Source organism: Chiloscyllium plagiosum, chromosome 22 (genome assembly GCF_004010195.1).
Source record: "Chiloscyllium plagiosum isolate BGI_BamShark_2017 chromosome 22, ASM401019v2, whole genome shotgun sequence".
In the NCBI taxonomy this organism is placed as follows: Eukaryota; Metazoa; Chordata; class Chondrichthyes; order Orectolobiformes; family Hemiscylliidae; genus Chiloscyllium; species Chiloscyllium plagiosum.
The window spans coordinates 45,457,371-45,479,116 of NC_057731.1; the positions used below are offsets into that span (position 1 = coordinate 45,457,371).

The 21,746-nt window shown below is 44.1% G+C and overlaps 2 protein-coding genes across 2 annotated transcripts in view; one reads left to right on the top strand and one right to left on the bottom strand.

The window, feature by feature from the left end:
- Positions 1-2,251: 2,251 nt before the first annotated feature.
- LOC122561285 (Hermansky-Pudlak syndrome 6 protein) lies at positions 2,252-5,672 on the bottom strand. The gene has a single exon (XM_043712936.1). The coding sequence runs from the start codon at positions 5,331-5,333 to the stop codon at positions 2,799-2,801; it is 2,535 nt and encodes an 844-aa protein (XP_043568871.1). The 5' UTR covers positions 5,334-5,672; the 3' UTR covers positions 2,252-2,798.
- A 3,734-nt stretch (positions 5,673-9,406) lies between these two features.
- armh3 (armadillo like helical domain containing 3) overlaps positions 9,407-21,746 on the top strand; it is a 151,629-nt gene continuing 139,289 nt past the window's right edge. The window contains exons 1-2 of the mRNA XM_043712942.1: positions 9,407-9,490; positions 20,659-20,770. Of these exons, the coding sequence (XP_043568877.1) occupies positions 20,669-20,770 (102 nt within the window). The 5' untranslated portion in view covers positions 9,407-9,490; positions 20,659-20,668. The remainder of the gene's footprint in view (positions 9,491-20,658; positions 20,771-21,746) is intronic.

The window sequence follows — 21,746 nt, forward strand, 5'->3', positions numbered from 1 at the left end:
GATCAGAAAATGTCTAGAAGGAGCTTCGCTCTGTAAGTCAATCTGTGCTACCTAATTATGGGAGCATTTAATGGGATAGGCTAGAGAAATTTAAGGTAGCGACAACAAAACAGTGCTTACAATTTACTTGGAGCCAAAGGAAAGCTCTGAACATGAAATGTTAAGGATGTCATCCCAAAGATGTGCAAAAGCAGCAGGGATTGTAATTCGATGTAATGACTGAAACATATAAATCAGTTTAACTGTGGTACAGTGATAACCAAACTCAGCTGCTGCATGACCATCAACATGGCAAAAAGGAAAAGAAATGCAAGAATGACTGTTTGGAAATGGGTTATTGTTTTGAAGCAGGAGTGAGGGATTTTGCTTCCTGCAGACATGCATTAAGGAACTGCAAGAATCAGCCCAATGTGCTATGGATCCTCATTCCCATTCAGTGAGTTTTGGGTTTTTCTAGTTGTTGAGGTAGCAACTCTTGGAAGATTTTCCACTGCATGGTCACTCACAGCAGTCTCCAATCCCACCCTCACCTGACATCTCTACACTTTCACTTATGGGATGGGGCAGAGGGAACCAGAAGGTCATTGAGCTTGACCCAGAATAAAAGCCCTGGCTACACCCACCTTCGCCTGAGACCAAGGTACTGAGCCTAATTGAGGACAGCAGTTGCAGAGTCAATCAGCTTTACCTAGGCTGAGGACCCAGCAACACAGTCATGCAGCAGGGAAACAAATCCTTCGGTCCAACTAGTCCACACCGACCATGTTCCCGATCAAAACTAGTCCCATTTACCTATGCTTGGCACATTTTGCTCCAAACCCTTCTTGTTCAAGTCGTTACCCGACTATCTTTTAAATGTTCTAACTGTACCTGCATCCACCACTTGCTCGGGCAGTTCATTCCACATACGAACCACTGTGTAAAACAAAAATTACCCCTTATGAGCTTTTTAAAATATTTCTCTCACCTTAAACTGAATAATAATGAAATCTTATATGTCACAGCCTGTTGATCACAAGGCTCTTTATATTCTGATTATCTCAATCAAAGCCTCCTCCAGTTTAAAAACTGAGATGAGGATAGATTATAGAACTGGACACGATTAAGCACAGTTTCAAAATTTGATTATGAAGCTGGATATGCCCCACAAGGTAGGAGAGCCTAACAGTAATGACTGCTTTGAGCTTTACGTAAAACATTTTGGGAAACGGGAAAAGCAAAAATTTCTGTTCTCAATTTTCTCCCCGACAGACTACATTCACAGTGTGAATCATTCTTTGATTCAGATACTGAGTAGATTTTATATAAAAAGCTTTGATGCACTTTGTCCCACTTTATCTCAGACAACCAGGTTATCATAATAGTGAACATGCAAACATTAACTCGCTGTTAATGTCATTTTGCTATTACGCATGTTTCATTAATGCAAATTCACTGTAACATGTTGACGAATTGGGGACACTTTCAAAAATGTGAACTTTTAAAGCGTATTTTGGATATAAAGTGATACTGGCCCCATTAGTTTAAATGGTGCTGATACACAGCAGTTTTCTTACAACACTGGGTTGCATGAGAATGAAACTAGCCTCGTTATAGCCAAACCGACTATACTGTGAAAGATACAATGAATACAACATTCTGCCCTTAAACAACTCATCACATCTGCAAGGAACTGTACAATGAGGGTAAAGCACTCTGATTACAGGTCTGTACCTAGGAGTGGAATAGGACTGGCATAAAGCTTCACACAAGGCAGCCTGAAATCAATTAGTAAAACGTATAGCCCTGGCAATAACACCAGAGAATGAAAACCAGGCAAGGAATTTCAGCTTCACAGAACCTTCTGACAATCAGCCCTTATTGTTTTGTCAGACATTGCCCAGCTGATATCTTATATCCTACTCGCCACATCATATTGACAACAACCAAGGAGGACAGAAACGAGGAGGTCAAAACTTTGAGGTTCTTGTCCTGGCTTTCAACCTCTCAAGCCATTTATGCATACCCTGGACAGATCCTTTGGACGTTATGGTGATGCTGAACAATACTTCTCACTGCCATTGTGAAGACCACATATCATTATCATACGGGCCCTGCCACAGGGAAATCCTCATGGCTGGCTGTGCATGATTAAAGCCACAGATACCTTGTTAACCATAAGGACATTGCGATACAACCTTGGTCTATCTCAACATAAAGATAACACTCATGAGAAAACAACAGAGAACAAAAATATCAGCAGTAAACACAATTAAGATAAATAAGACATTCATTTAATTATTTCTGAACATGTTTGAAACATTATTTCAACAATATATGACTCAATGGTGCGCTTTCTTAACTATCTTCCAAACTCCATTTCTCAATCAAGTCAGGTATTAGCCCGACAAAAACAAAGATAAGGAGAATATGGCATAAACAAAACAATCTCCACAGCAAGCACCAGCAAAACTACTTAAAGCCTGCTTCAAAGGAAAGGTGCCTTGGTCAGAGAACAGAGCAGGATCACTTCTGCAGCTGCTACCCACCCAGAACTTCTTGCCCTGGGATAAATATCACCTCTGGTCTGCCTGTTGTATTAGCATATCCTAGAAAGGTTATCAGCAACAGGGATTGAGTTTATAAAGATGACTGTTCTCACAGTCCCCAATTGGGCATCACCCTCTACGTACAGCAATATTATAAAATTTCCATATTTTTAAACAGGATAATATAAATTGCACATTGGGAAAATTTCTGACTTGAACACCAAGCAAAGAGTGCAAACCATTTGTATTTCAGTGCTTTTACAGTAGTGTTCACAATGTCTTGCTTGCCTCCATGCTGGGCTCAACGCTCAGAGGGTTGGACTGGTCAACTGCTTTCTTCTGCCTGGGAGGTGTGGGAGGAGGGAAGACCATTGTCTTTAGCCCTTCAGCCATGCCTATCCATTGCTGATCTTCACCCCGCGTCAGCACTTTAGTGAGCAGTGGTCGCAGCAGCCCGATCGTCAGTTGGTTACCATCACTAGAGTATGGCCCAGATTCACAGCTCGAGGGCACAGATCCCAGGATGATGTCCAATACATCTGTGGCCGTGGTATCCTCAGGACACAACTCCCAAATCTCCTCCAGGTAAGGATCCAGAGCTCTGTGCTGGGAAATCTGGACCAGCATGGCAGCAAAGAGCTCCTTCTTTAGCAGAGGCCCTTGTTGGGAGAACCTGTTGGTGGCCTCTACTGCCCTTTGCCACATTCCCCGCTCAATCAGAAGGCGAACTGCTTGGATTACAGCATTTGGCCTCTTGCTGCACAGCAGGAGCTCGATGATTATTTCAGTTGGATCTCCTACCCCACCATCGCAAGCAGATGGGATGACTGACAAAGCCCTCTTGTAGAGGGGAACGTTCTCCAGACTCTCGTTCCCCCCATAATTCCGGAAAGTGGCCAGGTGCTGCTGTGTCAGCTCAATGAACATTGGCAGCCATTTAGGCTGGAATTGGTACAGCAGACGACAGATCAGTTCAAAAACTGGAACTGCTCCATTGGTGTTGACTGACTGGTCTGGTGGGAGACCTGGGCTCAGTATCACTCTCCATAGGTCAGCTGTGGCTCTGGCAGAGAAGGATCCTTCACTATTCTGGTGCAGGTGCAGTGTCCGTTTAACAGCTTTCCATGCTTCCCTTGGGAATGTGTTGAAAATGGAATTTAAGTAGACCAGAGCTTCTCGGTCAAGTTGGCAATGCAGCAGCCTCTGAATTTCCTGCTCAGTTATTTCCTCAATGTAAGCAGCCACCTCAATTTCAGATCCATTTACCAAGCAGGACTTGGCTTCTTCCAAGTTGACATAGCTTTGTAATTCCCCAGCCATGATGCTGTGCAGTTTGATATAGGTTTGCTGGTTATAGTGGCCAGTCTTCCTGAGATAGAATTCATTCTGCAAGATGGAGCAGAGGGTGAGAGGCGCTTGGAACTTCGCCTCACTTTTCAGCTTCTGCACTGTCAGTCTGCTGCGGCTCAAACTCCTTTTCTGGTAATACTTGCAGGCTTCTTCTAAGACCAGCTGTTCCAACATCTCCTGTCCCTGGCTGCTTCTTGAACAGAACGCTGACTTGATGTTAGAATTACTGGGGTGAATACCGAGGGAATAAATGCCGTCCTCTGCCAGCAGTTGGATCTCGCCTGTTTCCCAATAGGGTATGAGGCCCAGCGGCTGCACCTCCAGTGTTGCCTCCTCCACCAACCTACCTGTCTCAGTGTCAACGAGTTGCAGTGTCCTGCCCAACGTAAAGGCCAGGGTGGTCCCACATAGTTCCATCAGCATCGAGCCCTCAGCTGGCAGGCTCTGGCTGAGGTGGCAAAGGAGCCGGGCGGTCCCATCATTTTGGATTAGGCTGACCTCTCCATTGGCCTCGGCCAGTAGAAGCCCAGTAGGACAGGGGCAGACTGCCCGGATTTCCAGCGACGGGAGGGAAGGTAAGATGCCGGCGACATCCGCCACAAGCCTCGTGAAATTGTAGTCCTCATGGAGCAGCCTTCTGATGCTGAGGGGTCCTCGGGCCAGGCTGGTGACGGTCAAGGTATCTTCCTGGGGGCTCCAGATCAGGATGAACTTGACCAGGTTGTGCATGGGGCTGTTGCTAGGGGTGGGGCAGTTGCTGGGGGTGTTGCCAGGGGTGGGGCAGTTGCTGGGAAGCAGGTAGATGACCTCGCCGGCCGCATGCAATCTGTAAGCCGGGCTGTTGTGCATGAGGTTGCGGACAGGCCCCAGGGTGAGGCCGGGGCCAGGGCCCAGGCTCCGGCTGCAGATGCAGTGCTGAGTGGTTGCGGAGGGCCCGGGCCTCTCCTCGCACCAGCTGATGGAGTGACCATCCCAGGCGGCCGACAGCAGCCGAGCCCGGGGACCGGAGCAGAGGTCGGCGGCCTGCAGCAGCTGCCAGCCCTCGGCCTCCCGGCAGCTCCAGAACTCGGCCCGGCCGTGCTGGGTGATGAGGGCGGCGGAGGAGGAAGAGCTGCTGCCCGGTCTCTCCGGGTCCCCGCTCCCCGGGCCCAGCCTCTCCAGCTCCAGCACCTCCAGCAGCTGCTCGGCCCCCGGGAAGCTCCTGTCCAGGGGGCTGGGAGCCGGGCCTCTGGCCGGGCTCGGCTCGAAGCTCAGCAGCCGGTTGTCCCGGGGCAGGTGGAGGAAGAGGCGGCGGCGGGAGCAACAGCGGAGCCGGGCATGGGGCTGAGCCTGAGACTCCTCCCGGCAACTCGGCCCGGACCCCGGTCGCAGGAGCTCCCGCAGTTGCTGATGCCGAGAGTAGCGACTGAGACCGGAGAGGCGGCGGAGCCTCATCCCGCCCGGGCCAGGGGGCATGGAGACTGTGCCCGGTATCTGTCTCTACCCCGATCCTTCAGCCCACCCGAGTGTCTGGATTTCTATCTCTCCTCACTGTTTCTGAATCTGAGCAGTTTCCGGGTCAGAAGCTGCATCCAATCACCAGCACAGGATGATCCCACTCAGACCTGCCCCTACTGTCTGCGCTGACTCTTGAGACCACTTCCACTGCAATTATTCTTTTCGAGCATTTATTAGTTGTGTTTTTAGAGTTTCGTTTGACTCTGTCTCCACCGTATGCCTTCCAGACAACACAGACCAGATTATCAACTCTCGCTGTGTCCAAAAACGAGCTCCCTTTTGGTTCACATGCCCAATCACTTGAAACCCGAACTTTATGAATGGCTCTTGACCTCGGGACCCTGTAACATTCATTTAAAAGGCACTTTCAGATCATATTTACTCCATGCAAAATCCTTTTAAAAGAGAGTCAGTGCGGATTTGATTAACTAAATGGCTTCAAGTGCTGTAACCATTATGTGATTCTATACGCTGAGATACATGTATTGAGTATGCAAAAAAAAATTAAGCGTACATGTTTACAAAGATTTAATAGATTTGACAGCACAGAAATAGCCCGTTCAACTCAGTGGGTCTGTGCCAACTTGCCTCGTTCTGCCCACAATGTTAGCACATCCTTTTATTCCTTTCATTTTCATATTTATCTAGCTTCCCCTATACAACTCTGCTATTCGTGTGAACCACTACTAGTGTTGTCCACATGTTCATTCCTCTCTGGATAAAGACATTTCTCTTGAATTCCCATAATAATGGATTTATTAAGGGCTGCCTTATATTGATCCCTGTTTTGGATGTTTTGCTCTTTTATTCGTATTTCTTTACAGAGAATACAATATGCATATTTTTAAAAATTGATTCATTTGTGAGATGTGGGCATCATTGGCTGGCCAGCAATTATTACCCCTCCCTAGTTGCCTATATATATAAAAAATCAAGATCTATTATGAAAACAGGAATGTATTCACAATTATTATAAATAAACAAGTAATCAGCATGTCAATTTTTTGTACGCAGAATATTGGTGATATTTCTTTTATTTCATCTCAGATGTAGTTTGTGGGAAAATAGCATTTATTGCTCAGCTCTCATTCTCAGAGCTAAAAATCACACAACATGCGGTTATAGTCCAACAGGTTTGTTTGGAAGCACTAGCTTTTGGAGCATTGTTCCTTCATTACGTGGTTGTGAGTATAAGATTGTAAGACACAGAATTTATAGCAAAATTTTACAGTGTGAAATAACTGAAATTATATGTTGAAAAAGACCTGGATTGTTTGCTTAATCTCTCATCTTTTAGAATCAACATGTTAGTTTCAGTTCTGTCATATGTAAATTGCAGAATGTTTAAAAGCTACATTCTTAAGCGAACTTTAACAATTGGTGTCATGTCATCCCCATCCCAGATAATGATTTAAGGTGTGAGCTGCCCTGTGTGACACTGTCTGTGCCACAATAGTCAGAGTGATTCTAATCTAAAAAAATGGATTTACAGATTCTTACATGGATTCATGCAGTTTTAGAGCAAAGTAAAATGTAATTCTGCAAATACAAATTCACCCCACAAACATATGTGTATGGTGAGGGGGTGGGGTTATAAGTGTCTGTGAGAGAGTGTGTGTATGTGTGTGAGTGTAAAGAGAGTGTCTGTGATTAGAATCAGTCTGACCATTGTGGCACAGACAGTCTCACACAGGGCAGCTCACACCTTAAATGCATTATCTGGGCCGACATGACACCAATTGTTAAGGTTCACTTCAGAAAGTAACTTTTAAATGTTCTGCGATTTACATATCAAAGAACTGAGGTGCATATTTGATTGTTCATGCATTCTTCATAGAATCATAAAATCCCAACAAGTCCACACTGATCCTTCGAAGAGTATCCCACCTAAACCCACTCCCCTCTACTCTACATTTACCCCTGACTAATGCGCCTAACTTACACACCCCTGAACACTATGGGGGATTTCGCTTGGCTAATTCACCTAACCTTCACATCTTTTGGATTGTGGGAGGAAACTAGAGCACCCAAAGGAAACCCACACAGACACTGGGATAACGCACAAATTCCACACAGACAGTTGCCCGAGGATGGAATCAAACCTGGGTCCCTGGTGCTATGAGGCAGCAGTGCTGACCACTCACCCATCATGTCATCCATAAATTCTTTTAAATTTAATGAACATCCAGCTTGGGAGCAGGTATTTTGTAATCATTGTCAGCATCTACACTGACCCTAGGACTTTGAGTTAGTTCATTCCTAGGAGCCACTAGTGATGGCGGAATTAAAATTGAGTGCAAACAACCACTTCCTAATCATAACTCTTGCAATTTATGGGGTAATCATCCATGAACAGGAAATGAGAAAAAGCTACATTCATGACTTAATAGAACTGGTTTAGCCAAATATCGATTTCTTCTGGTCATTTCCTCATTCGATTATATCCGACTCTGCAGTATTTCAGCAGCAACTCACTGCTACAATATTTACTTCTGCAGAAATTATGTTCATAATTTATTCAATGGAACAATTTCTCAAATGATATTAATGCAAAATGTATTTTCATATAACTACTTTTAACATGGTAAAACAACACAAGGTACTTAGGATTATTAGCAGACACTGACCCCATCCTCCCCAGTGACTGTTTCAGGGTGAAGCAGAATGATTTGCACCCTCAGTGATCCATTTGAGAAAAGTTAAGATGCTGCCGACATTACATCACAATCAGCAAAACTATTTCCAACTATCTTTGACCAGCCCATTTGTTCACTGACATAAATGCCATGCATCATCACTGGCCTACATTGGCACCCAGTCAACATCGTCTTTTAAAACTGTCAGTTTTGCTTCAAGTCATTCTATGGCCTTAGCTCTCTTGATATCTGTAATTTCTTGCAGCCTCCGAACTCAGTGATCTCCTCTTATACAAGCCTTGAGTCTTCCAGATTAGTGGCAGTACCTTCAGTTACTTCCATGTACTGTCCATTCTTCTAACTAAATAAATCCTTTAAGACACTCCTTCCAAAACTATCTCATTGACAATTCATTGATCACCTCTCTCATACAACATTTTTTGCTAAGACATTCAATGCAGCAATGACAATCCTTCAACATATCAATGTAAATTTATTTTAATAAGACATCTACACTCTGCATAAGTTTTAATATGGTTAAGTTGTACATATGTACAAAGTAGCTTCCAGCTCCTAACACCCAAAACCTAAATCAAGGAGTTTTATCCTGAATGTCCAATTAAAAATTTTGATACTAGCTTCGTCATATTTAAATGTCATTATGAAGAAGGAGATTCATAGTACTACCTCAGTCAACCGCGTCAGTGGGACCACAGTAATCACCTGCAAATGGAAAACAATGCTATAAAGCAGCAATTATGTTGTATGATAATACTCCCATCAAAGACGGGCCGGCATCTGTCGCCCGTCCCTAGTTGCCCCTGTAGTTAATTATCTCCTGCAGTTATTTATTCCTGAGCTGTTTTAATGGGGCACTTGTTTGAAATTGGTCTTTGTTTAGATTGACGAGTCTGGGCTCTGGCTGCCAACATGATCCTTCACCTCTGCTGAGTTTTCCAGCAATTTCTGCTTATGATCCTTCATCTACTCAACTACATCCGCGTATTTCTGGTTGCTAAGCTCTGCCAGCAACGAAAAATTAAAAAAAAAACTGACGAACAGGTTCATTTCATTACAAATCAAAACATCCACAAAAGAACAAAAAGTCCACTGAAGGATTCTGCCTCAATAAGACCTCCCTACCAGCATCCCAGATTCGATTAATCTATACAGATCGTATTCAGAAATCCATTTATTAGCTGAAGTGTGAGGCCGATGGATATTAACAGACTCACTGAGCAGTTAATTTACGATGGTGTTGAGACTAACGACGGAAAAGGTTCGAGAATATACTACACAAGACGACCGGCTGCTGAAGGATTGTGGGATATTGGCAGACCGAGACTGGAGGAGTGCCTTGCTAGGCATTGTGGGATACTGGAGGATAGCGCTGGCGGACCAATCCTATTGGAGTGGTCGGGGCTGAGAATGGCAGTCTGCGGGCGGAGGTCGGTTTGGTGACTGGAATGGGTGTGACAGGTAAGAGGTTTCAGGGTCTGAGGAGTTGTTGCCCATTTCCGCTGTGGGAATACGATCAGGCCCTTAGCCTGCGGTAGAGAGGGGTCAGGGTGAGCAGTAAAGGGCAAGAGATTCGGATCTGCAGGCCGCATTTTGCAATGAGAGCAAACAATGACAGTGCTTCCACACACCTACTTGTGAAAACATTTTAATGAAATAGTTATAATCTGCATAAAAGTTTTAGTGAAATCGCCCTGTAGATGTGAACAAAATAGCTTCCAGCTTCGAGCATCATGTGGTTTTGAATGTCCAACTGTAAATCAAACTTTGATGCCAGCTTCACCGTTTCTGAATGTCACAGTGGGAATGGGCGACGGAATCTGCAGTGCATTACCTCAAACTGGTTTACTGTGGATCACCTCTCACTCAACCATCTTTGTGTAGAACTTCAGCCGTTGCTTCAAAGTGGAAATTAGTCCTACAATGTAGCAATCTAAATGATCACAATTTTGGCATAATGTGTGATGTTGTGAGCATATTACAGATGCACAGAGGTAGCTGTCAGCCATGACAGTGCTTAGGTTGGTATACTTACACCCATGGATCTTGTCTGACTTAGCTATCTTAAATTCATTCATACTTATTTGGGCATCGCTGGCTGGGCTAGTAATTGTTACTGATCCCTAATTGCCATGGGAAAGGTAGTGGTGAGCTGCCTCTTTTGTCTGCTGCAGTCCATGTAGTGCAGGGATAAGGGTGGGGGATAGCTAATCAAACAAGTCATTTTGTCTTGGAGCTTCATGTTGTTGGAGGTGCATCCATTCAACCAACTTTATGTTCCTGAGTTGTGCCTTGTACATTGTGTAACAGTCTGGGAATTCAGGAGGTGTGTTACTTGCTGCAGAATTCACCTGGTCTCGTAGCCATTGTATTTCTATGGCTTGATCCAGTTCTGTTTCTGATCATTCCAAGGATTCTGACACTTGGGGATTCATCAGTGATACTGCCATAGAACATCAAGGGGCAATGGTTGGATGTCCTTTTGGAGATTGTCATTGACTGGTGCTGTGTGCCACCCAAGTTATTTACCAATTAGACCAAACTTGGATGTTATCCAGTATCTGAGCAGTCATGAATGGTGCTGCGCCTTGACCAGTTATCAGAGAACACCTCCACATTTGACCTTCTGATGGAGGGGAGGTCTTGAGGAAACAACTGAAGATGATTGGGCTGAGGCGCTACCCTGAGGTACCTATGCAGAGATGTCCTGGGACTGAGATGATAGACCTCCAATAACAGCAACCATCTTCCTTTGTGTTCATATTAATTCTAATTTTAATAAGGCTCCTTGATGCCATGCTATGTCAATTTGTTTCTTTCCTCTGCGTTAGAAAATTTCTCAAGAGCCATTGTCACTACTTAATTATCAGAAGTGGAAATCATGAATGACTGATCCTCATCTGTTCTCTCTTGATCTTGGTCCTTTATATGCCTTACTGCAGAGAATATTTGGAACAGTTAAATCATATTATTGGAACAAATCAGTTCAAAATAGAAAATGAAAGATTTGGCCTCTCATGACCACTTGGCACATGTTTTTAATGAAACACATTTGAGGTACTGTACATTAATATTGTAGTGTAGGAAACGCAGCAGTCAGTTTGTCACATTGAGCTCCCTCAGACACCTATGTGATAATGATCAGATAATGTGATTCAGCATGATATTATTTTGAGGGGTAAAAATTGACCAGAGCAAGAGGGGGGATCTCCCCCTGCTCTTGTTTGAAATGCAGAAGGTGGATCTATTCTATCTACACAAGCAGACAGACGGGGCTGTTGTGTATTGTTTGTTGAAATGATGAAACCTCTGACAATTCCGTGCTCTCTTGTTATGCATTGGAGTGTCAGTTATAATTTTGTTGCTTAAGCCCTGGAGTGAGAATTGAAGCTGGAGCCTTGTGATTCAGGAGGCGAGAGGACGACCCACTGAGCTATGACTGACAAGTACTGGTTCTATCAAAATCATGTGACATAATGAAAATTGTGCGTAAGAGCTGAATGTTGAGGTTTGAGAGCAGCTGTCTTTGGACTAAACATCCAGAAAATCATGGTTCTCCACCAGCCTGCTCCTCTGCACAACAGATGAGCCACTGGGCAACTCTGAATATTTCTCATACGTTGGGAGCATCCCTTAGATACTGACCATGATATCCAGATCATCTCCAGTGTGCCATTGCAGCCTTTGGTCATCTAAGGAATCATGTAGTTAATGATAAATACCTCAAATTTGGCATCAGACTCATGGAACAAGGTAACAGTGTTACCTGAGGCGCCAGCTGGAGTCTGCAAATTAGAGGAGAAAAATCATCAGTGAAATCTCTGCAAAATACAGTAGCAGGCTAGGTGCTAAAAATAAGCACAACCTGTGTCTTAATACTCCAATTAGCTGTGTTGGTAGGTCACATTATCTACAGGCCTTACACAAGACTCCCAAAATGACCTCACCGTACTCTACTTTGTTATGGTTGGCAGTCATAGAGTCATAGAGATGTCCAGCATGGAAACAGAACCTTCAGTCCAACCCATCCATGCCGACTAGATATCCCAACCCAATCTAGTCCCACCTTCCAACACCTGGCCCATATCCCTCCAAACCCTTCCTATTCATATACCTATCCAGATGCCTCTTAAATGTTCCAATTGCACAAGCCTCCACCACTTCCTGTGGCAGCTCATTCCATACACATGCCACCCTCTGCATGAAAAGGTTGCCCCTTAGGTTTCTTTTATATCTTTCCCCTCTCACCCTAAACCTATGCCCTCTAGTTCTGGACTCCACTACCCAGGGGAAAGACTTTGTCTGTTTATCCTATCCATGCCCCTCATAATTTTGCAAACCTCTATAAGGTCACCCCTCAGCCTCCGATGCTCCAGGGAAAACAGCCATAGCCTATTCAACCTCTCCCTATAGCTCAAATCCTCCAACCTTGGCAACATCCTTGTAAATCTTTTCTGAACCATTTCAAGTTTCACAATATCTTTCCGATAGGAAGGAGACCAAAATTGCATGCATTATTCCAACAGTGGCCTAATCAGTGTCCTGTACAGCTGCAGCATGACCTCCCAACTCCTGTATTCAAACTCTGGTAATAAAAGAAAGCATACCAAACGCCTTCTTCACTATCCTATCTACCTGTCACTCCACTTTCAAGGAGCTATGAACCTGCACTCCAAGGTCTCTTTGTTCAGCAACACTCCCTAGGACCTTACCATTAAGTGTGTAAGTCCTGCTAAGATTTGCTTTCCCAAAATGCAGCACCTCATATTTATCTAAATTAAATTCCATCTGCCACTTCTCAGCCTATTGGCCCATCTGATCAAGATCCTGTTGTAATCTGAGGTAACCTTCTTCGCTGTCCACTACACCTCCAATTTTGGTGTCACCAGGAGGACAGAACAAATACTTCAAGGACATCCTGAGGCCTCTCAGAAAACAAATGTAGCACACCCCAGCCGTCTGCATTCTCTGATGAATGTGACAGATCCTATGGTTTGAATGGAAGAAGAGTAATTGAATTCTCCCTCGTGTCCTGGCATTATTTTTCCACTCTGTAATCATCACAGAAAACAGTTGATCTGGTTGTTATCACCTTGCAGTACAGCGTACTGTGGGCCAATTGGCTCTGTCTTTTCCTACATTACAAGTGCTTACATCGGAAGTACATCATTTCTATGAAGCATTTTAGAATGTCCTGAGTTTGTGAAAGAGGCCATATAAATGCATCTCCTTGCTTGTCTGACTGTGTGCTAAGTTGGAGGATAATTGTTTCATATTCCTTCTCCCGGTGTCACAGTGCACTTCCCAACCTTGCTCCCACTGCATGACCAGCAGCAGTGAGTGAATGGCACATGTAATCCCATTATTATCACTGTGCTGTCTTCATTCCGTTCCCTACTTTGATCCTTATTTGTGATGATAATTTAAGCTCCTTAGTTTCGTAGTTCCTGAAACTAAAAGGTTGTTATGAGAGTATAGCCCAGCCAGTTCCAGCTGTGCAAAATTGGCCAATTCAGGATAGGACTATCCTGATGCCACAGTGACTGAGAGGAATGCTTGATAAATTCATCATCTGTCAGTAAGTACCTGTTACATGATGTCGCCTGTGGCCAAATAGTTCCGTGAAACTCTCATTTATGATTCATAGCCGAAGAATGAGTATGCTGGTCAGATACAATATTTGCAGTTGGAAGCAGAACCTGAGAGAGTAGAGTGTCTTCAGTGAGAGAAGGGTCAGCAATTGGGGAACATAGATTGAAGTTAATTAGCAAATGGCTCAGTGGGGAGAGGAGGATTTCTTTTACACAACAAGTTGTTGTGTTCTAGATTGCACAGAAGAAATGTGGATAAATACTTGAAAGGGAAAAGTTGCTGATGGAAGAGCACATGAATCTGACAAATTGGTTAGTTTTTTTATGCTTTGATGGGATGTGGGCATCAATGGCTAGTCTGGTATTTATTGTCCCTTCATAATTGCCATGGAGAAGATAGTGGTGAGCTGCTGTCTTGAACCACTGCAGTCCTTTTGGTGTAGGGACATCAACAGTACTGTTGGGAGGGGACCAATTGTCTGGTTAAGAGGCAGGCGTTAAGAGAGTGGTGAGGTTTATTGAGGGAAGTTTGGAGCATTGGGCATGGAAAGTTACCATGAGTAAGTCAGGGATGTGCAGGAGGCTTGAACTGGATGAGTATAGACATCTCTGAAAGTTGTAAGGCTGGAGAAGGTTAGAGAAGTGAGAAGGGCATCAGCAGCTACACCTCTTAAAAGGGTTTGGATTATGAGACACATGCCTGGAGACCTTACTGTCTAGAGTTGAGGGATTAATGGTGAGTTGAAGCCGAGTAGCGAGCCATTTCTTCTGTCTCCCAGATATCTCTTTCTTTTATTGGTGAATCTTGTGTTCAGTAATACGAAGAACATTTCAGTCCGAAGAGTTTAGAATTTGCTTAATGTCAAACTTTCTCCAGTCTCCATTAGGTACAGATTAAAGCTCTTTTTACAATTGGTGTTAGATATAAAATAACGTGATGAGTACCCACTTTGAGCCCATCCTTATAGCAAGTTTTGGGGCAGGATTCAGTGTCCTTTGCTAGCTGACCCATGGAGAATGCTTTGTAAAGCTGTCCGTTAGGAACAAATTTGTATGGTGCATTAAAATGCTGAATCCCTGGTATAATACTAAAGGAGATGAGGATACTTTGATTCATTTGTCTATTCTGGGTTTAAACCCATTTTCCAGATAGAGTGCCTGTGATTTGAGGGCAGCCTTTTAACTGAAGAAACTCTGTAACCTATTAAAGCTACCCGCCTTTCTGTGAACCTCTTCACTGTGCATTTAATCAATAATGTAATTCATTTAAGCTACGGATGACCCTGACGTTTGTAATTGCTGTCTCATGCTGAGATATGTGACATGGCTTATAGAGATGGGTTGTTTTCATTTATCATTTAATATAATTTTGAGAGCATACTACTACATGCGGGATCAACAGGACATTAAATTATGCCAACATCTTTTCAAGAGATTTACTGATAAATACTCCTTTTTAACCATTCTCCCTGGCTTGAAGGAAAAGCCTGACTCTTGGAATGCTGTTAGATTGATGTTAAAATCCCTAGGAGAGTTTCCTTAAGCTTTGTAGTAACCAGCTGGATTAACCACAGAAATACTGTGACTATAAGACACTAACAGAGCATAGTTCAAGAGAAGGTAAAAAAGGAATTTGGATAGAGATGTGCAAAATCATGAAAAGTAAATTTTTAAAATAAGTATTTCCAGTGGCTGAAGGCAGGGCTGAACAGGTGCATACATTCAAGCTGATCACCAAAAGAAGCTAAGATAACACAATAATTGATTTTTGATTTGATTAATTATTGTTGTGTGTACCTAGGTACAGTGAAAAGTTTTGTTTTGCATACAGTACAGACAGATAAGAACATAAGAACTCAGTAGGCCATCTGGCCCTTCGAGCCTGCTCTGTCATTAATAAGTTCATGGCTGATATTTTCGTAACCTCAACTCCACTTACCCGCCTTCTCACCGTAACCCTTAATTCCTTTATTGTTCAAAAAATATCTATCTTATCTTTAAAAATATTTACTGAAGTAGTCAACCGCTTCACTGGGCAGGGGGTTCCATAGATTCGCAATCCTCTGGGTGAAGAAGTTCTTTTTCAATTCAGTCTCAAATCTGCTCCCCGTAATTTTGAGGTTATGCCCTTTTGTCCTACTTTCACCTGCCAGTGGAAACATCCTCCCTAAGTCTATCTTATCTAATCTCTTCATAATTTTATATGTTTCTATAAGATCTCCCTCATTCTTCTAAATTCCAATGATTGTAATCCCAGTCTACTCAGTGTCTCCTCACAAGCCAAACCCCTCAACTCCGGAATCAACCTAATGAACCTCCTCTGCACCCACTCCAGTGGCAGCACATCCTTTCTCCAGAAAGGAGACCAAAACTGCACACGATATTCCAGGTGTGGCCTCAGCAGCACCCTATATAGCTGCAACATAACCTCCCTGCTTTTAAACTCAATCTCTTTAGCAATGAAGGACAAAATTTCATTTGCCTTCCTAATTACATGTTGTATCTGCAGACCAACCTTCTGTGATTCATGCACAAGGACACCTAAGTCCCTCTGGACAGCAGCATGCTGCAACGTTTTACTATTCAAGTCCTTTTTACTGTTACTCCTACCAAAATGGATGACTTCATATTTGTTAACATCATATTCCAACTACCAGACCTTTGCCCACTCACTTAAAGTATCCATGTTCCTCTGCGCACTTTGCTTTGCCACTCATCTCAGAGTCATCTGCAATCTTTGCCACACTACAAGTGGTTCCCAACTCCGAATCATCTATATAAATTGTGAATAATTGCGGTCCCAATACTGATCTCTCCAATCGCCACCAGGACAGAACCCCACTGGTCCTCACCTACCACCCCACCAACCTCCAGATACATCGTATCATCCTTCGTCATTTCTGCCACCTCCAAACAGACCCCACCACCAAGGATATATTTCCCTCCCCTCTCGTATCAGCGTTCCGGAAAGACCACTCCCTCCGCGACTCCCTCGTCAGGTCCACGCTCCCCACCAACCCAACCTCCACTTCCCGGCACAGCAGGTCAGGCAGCATCTGAGGAGCAGGAAAATCGACATTTTGGGCAAAAGCCCTTCATCAGGAATGAGGCTGGGAGCCTTGGCGGTGGAGAAATAAATAGGATGGGGTGGGGGGGATGATGTTCTCTGAAGTGCTCTGCAAGAAGGTGTCTGGTCTCCCTAGTAGTCGTGGAGGGAACGGTCTTTGTGGAAAGCAGATGGGGAGGGGAGGAAAATATATCCCTGGTGGTGGGGTCCGTTTGGAGGTGGCGGAAATGTCAGTGGATGATGCGATTTATGGCGGGGTGGAAGGTGAGGACCGGGGGGGTTCTGTCCTTTTTTCACAAAGACTGTTCCCCTTCGTGACGACCTGGTCAAGTCCACGCCCCCCTCAACAACCCACCCTACACTCTCGGCACCTTCCCCTGCCACCGCAGGAATTGCACAACCTACGCCCAGACCTCCCCCTTTCACCTTCATCCAAGGCCCCAAAGGAGCCTTCCACATCCATCAAAGTTTCACCTGCACTTTCACACGTCATTTATTGTATCCATTGCTCCCGATGTGGTCTCCTCTACACTGGGGAGACCGGACACCTTCGCGCAGAGTGCTTCAGAGAACATCTCCGAGACACGTGCACCAACCAACCCCACCACCCCATGGCCGAACATTTCAACTTCCCCTCTCACTCTGCCGAGGACATGCAGCTCCACTGCCACTCCCTCACCACCCGACGCCTGGAGGAAGAACGCCTCCTCTTCTGCCACGGGACCCTTCAATGCCATAGCATCAATGTGGACTTCACCAGTTTCCTCATTTTCCCTCCACCCACCTTACCCCAGTCCAACCTTCAAACTCAGCACCGCCCTCATGACCTGTGCCACCTGTCAATCTTCCTTCCCATCCTCCTCTCCGACCTATCACCTTCACCTCACCTCCATCACCTATTGCACTGACAGCTATCTTCTCCCCAGCCCCACCCCCTCCTATTTAGCTCTTCACTCCCGAAACTCCCAGCCTCATTCCTGATGAAGAGCTTTTTGCCAGAAACATGGATTTTCCTGCTCCTCGGATGCTGCTTGACCTGCTGTGCTTTTCCAGCACCACTTTAACCTTGACTCTAATCTCCAGCATCTGCAGTACCCACTTCTGCCTGTTTGATGTTGGCTGCCTTCCTGAGGAGCAAGAAACATAGGTAGAGAAATGGATAGAAGGTTGGCTTGCGTGACAGACTGGGCTGCGTTCACAACTCTGTATTGTGTCTTATTGCCCTTGGCAGAGCACGTGCCACACCAAACCTTGGTACATCTAAATAAAGTATTAAGAGTCTTTACAGATGTGCTGAATTTCCTTAGCTTCCTGAGGAAGTAGAGGTGTTGTGCTTTCTTGGCTGTTGCATCAACAGGATGGACTAGGATCCGTCATTGGTAATCATCATTCCTAGGAACTTGACACTCTTGACCACCTCCAACTCATCACTACTGATGTAGACGGGCTTGCCCTCCACCTTACTTCCTGAAGTCAGTGACCAACTCTTTCATTTTGCTGACATTGAGGGAGAGATAGTTACCTTTACATCACACCACTAAGTATTGTAACTCTTTCATATATTTTGTCTCGTCGTTATTTGCAGTGTGGCTTACAATGGTGTCATCAGTGAACTTGTGGATGGGGTTATGATGAAATTTGGCCATATAGTCATTAGTGTATAGAGAATTTTGTAAGGAGCTGAGTATGCAGCCTTGGTGGGAGGTGGGGGTGGGGGGTGGGGAGAGTGCTAGTATTGGTGTCGAGAATAATCGAGGAGGAGTGTTGTAGCTTATTCTCACTGATTGCAGTCAGTGGGTCAGGAAGTTGAGGATTTGGTTGTAGAGGGTGGACCAGCAACCTAGGTCTCTGAATTTGGTTGTAATTGTAGTGTTAAAGGAGGAAATGTAGTCAATAAGTAGGAGCTTGACAGAGGTATTCTTGTTATCCATATAGGATGTAGGTTTGCTCACTGAGCTGGAAGGTTCATTTTCAGACGTTTTGTCACCACACTAGGTAATATCATCAGTGAGCCTCCAGATGAAGCACTGGTGGTATGGCCCGCTTTCTATTTATGTGGTTAGGTTTCCTTGGGTTGGTGATGTCACTTCCGGTGGTGATGTCACTTCCGGTTCTTTTTCTCAGGAGGTGGTAAATAGGATCCAAGTCAATGTGTTTGTTGATAGAGTTCTGGTTGGAATGTCATGCTTCTAGGAATTCGCATGCATGTCTCTGTTTGGCTTGTCCTAGGATGGATGGCCAGGGAGATGACGTCTGCCATGGATCTGTTGTGATGACTGGCGAATTGTAAAGGATTGGGGCAGGCTGAGAGGTTCGATTTGATATGAACCGTGACGAACCTCTCAAAGCACTTCATAATTATGGAGGTCAGAGCCACTGGGTGGTCATTGTGAGGTATGCTGCATGAGATTTGTTTGGTACCAGGATGATGGTGGTCTTCTTGAAGTAGGTGGGGACCTCGGGGAAGCCTTTTATGTAGGATTTAGAATATACTGTCTGATAGGGTGATGAGTACGTATTTTATCATGTCCCTTAAAATAAATCTGGATAAATACAAAATATAGAGCCATATGGCTGCTCCCTTTAATGAGAGAGACAACTGGTGTGTTTTAACTTGAGGGTCAGGATCCCTCAGGTGAGGGGAGCTGTTGAGAAGGTGAGTCCCCCATGGTAATCTCAGTTGGTGCAGAAATTGAACCCACGCTGTTGGTGTCACTGCATTACAAACCAGCTGTCCAGTCTTCTGCCATATGATAGGAGAGTGGAGGTAATGATGATGGAAGTCACTCAGAAAGCTGTTACCTATGGATTGAACATCATTCATTTGTTTCACCTTTTCGAAAGTTGGGCTTGTCTCTTTTGTGAAAGTAACTGTGAATTAATGACTATAACTCGCTTTGAGGAATTGTATAAATGCAAACAATTTTATTTTCAACTTTCTGACATCAATGTTTAACCTCTCGGCATCACTGTCCTGCCTTGTGCATGATGAATTTAAGTCATGACTCCTGGCAGGAAGACAGTGGTGATGTACCTGTACTGTGTGTCTCGGCCAGGGTCAATTTTACCCTGATCTGTATGTGCTTACAACCTCTGGTGATCAGAATTTCAAACTTGAATATGGAACCTAAATTTCTTTAAACAGGACATAGGAAATGTGGCCAGTTGCATTGCAAGGAACATGGTGTTTGATTTGGGGCAGCCTGGACTAATAATTAATTTTAAATTGAACAGGGTAAAGATCGCTAGGTCCATACAAAGAAACGATTGCTCTAGTGACTGGCTGGTGACATGACAAATAAATTGAGAAAGTGGTTTGTAATGTTGTATGACACATGTTGCCCAGAGCACATTTTAAATATCAAAATGTCACACCCTTCATTACACCTCACTGCAAATCTGGTGTGACATTATATACAACATGAGATTGATCAGGCAGTTATTTACACAGTAAGGGGAAAGGATTGCAGGGGATCAGAAGCATTGGCTTGATATTTTGATTAATCAGGAACAATGTGTAAGGCGGGTTTTAGACCACTTTAAGCTTATATCAATGCATACGAGGAATACAGTTCCTAAATAGCAAATTCCACATCATCATTATTGCTCACATTTCAGTGAAGTCTAGTGGTGCTCTTGTAAACCCTCATGTTCTTTCAATTTAATCTGCAGAAAGTATACTCAGACATATAATTATAGATTATGTAACCAATTTGGGAAAGAGCCATTTGCACTTATGACATGCTGCTGAAGTACCCTTGGTTATAGATCTGTATGACAATTGTGAGAACATTATAGTGAGATTATAGTTCAAGTTGGTAAGATAACATTGAAGTGCATTACACAATATGAATGCAGAGTGGTGTTAAGTATGGTCTTTGCTTGATGAAAAGATAAGAATGAACTGTAATAATTTGAGTGACAATGATGAGTGGTGCCTGTTTCCTAATGGTCGCCATCTTTTGTTACAGAAGCCGTGCAATGGCACAAGTAGAGAAAAAGGGAGGCCTTCTCCGCAAAGCATCGTCCACCAAGAAACCCTTGAAAGAGAAAGTGGTTTTGATGTACGATGAAATTTTCAAGGTGTGTGCTGTAAATTGATTGCCGCTCAGGCTGTGTGTTATTTTGAAGTTAGGTTGGGTTGATTGCTAGTCCTGTACCTTTGGAGAAATTGTTAATTCGATTGGACAGATTTGCATGCAATGCTGTCGAAAGGAGAGTTCATATCTAGTGAGACTGCGATTATAGAGTGGAATGGTTACAGTGTAGAAGGAGGCCATTCAGTCCTTTGTGTTTGTGCCAGCGGTCTGTGAGAACAATTCAGTTTGTTCTGCTCTAGCCTTTCCCTTTGATTTGGTGTTGTTTTAATCTTTAGTTTTTAATGGTGCAAATTTTTCCATTTTTGTTATAGATTATGTAACTAACCTGGGAAAGATCCATTTGCACTTGAGATACTCTGCTGAAGTACCCTTGGTTATGGATTTGTGAGAGCGTTATAGTGAGCTTATAGTTAGAGTTGGGAAGATATCATTGGAGCACTTTGATAATATGAATGCAGGCTTTATTTAAAATCTTTCCCTCACCTATCTTCATTACAAATTCTGAAGCCCACGTTTTAAGGGACATTGTGCTTCAATTAGAGTCATAGAGATGTACAGCATGGAAACAGACCCTTCGGTCCAATCCGTCCATGCCGACCAGATATCCCAGCCCAATCTAGTCCCACCTGCCAGCACCCGGTCCATATCCCTCCAAACCCTTCCTATTCATATACCCATCCAACTGCCTCTTAAATGTTGCAATTGTACCAGCCTCCACCACTTCCTCTGGCAGCTCATTCCATCCACATACCACCCTCTGTGTGAAAACGTTGCCCCTTAGGTCTCTTTTATATCTTTCCCCTCTCACCCTAAACCTATGCCTTCTAGTTCTGGACTCCCCGACTCCAGGCAATAGACTTTGGTCTATTTATCTTATCCATGCCCCTCATAATTTTGTAAACCACTACAAGGTCACCCCTCAGCCTCCGACGCTCCAGGGAAAACAGCCCCAGCCTGTT

Coding starts and splice junctions, on each gene's coding strand:
- LOC122561285 (XM_043712936.1), bottom strand. CDS start 5,333: ATGCCCCCTGGCCCGGGCGGGATGAGGCTCCGCCGCCTCTCCGGTCTC.